Below are 305 nucleotides of genomic sequence, written 5' to 3' on the forward strand. Positions count from 1 at the left end.
TCAGTGAGAACAGGGCGGGAGAGTTTCTTGAAACCTTACAGCTCCATTTTCCGTGTAAAAAGGATAGCAAACATGGTATGCGCGGCAGTGATTCTCCACGTCGGCATAATATCCGAAAATCCTCTCACGGCAGTCAAACGACGAAACTAAGGCCCCAAATCCTCCAGGAAGGGCGTGCAACATGCGGGCCCAGGACGTGACCGCGAGGCTGGCCAGCAAATAAAGCACTTTCATGGCAGATCAGTAATCTCACACCTGTTAATGATATATTGAGAGAGGGACAACGTAAAATCATTTAGGATTGA

The 305-nt window shown here is 48.2% G+C and overlaps 1 protein-coding gene across 1 annotated transcript in view; it reads right to left on the reverse strand.

Moving 5' to 3' along the window:
• Positions 1-305, reverse strand: part of LOC119582124 (U-scoloptoxin(01)-Cw1a-like) — a 3,599-nt gene that overhangs the window by 887 nt on the left and 2,407 nt on the right. The window contains exon 2 of the mRNA XM_037930362.1: positions 40-255. Within this exon, the coding sequence (XP_037786290.1) occupies positions 40-234 (195 nt within the window). The 5' untranslated portion in view covers positions 235-255. The remainder of the gene's footprint in view (positions 1-39; positions 256-305) is intronic.

Source organism: Penaeus monodon, chromosome 15 (genome assembly GCF_015228065.2).
Source record: "Penaeus monodon isolate SGIC_2016 chromosome 15, NSTDA_Pmon_1, whole genome shotgun sequence".
Classification (NCBI taxonomy): domain Eukaryota; kingdom Metazoa; phylum Arthropoda; class Malacostraca; order Decapoda; family Penaeidae; genus Penaeus; species Penaeus monodon.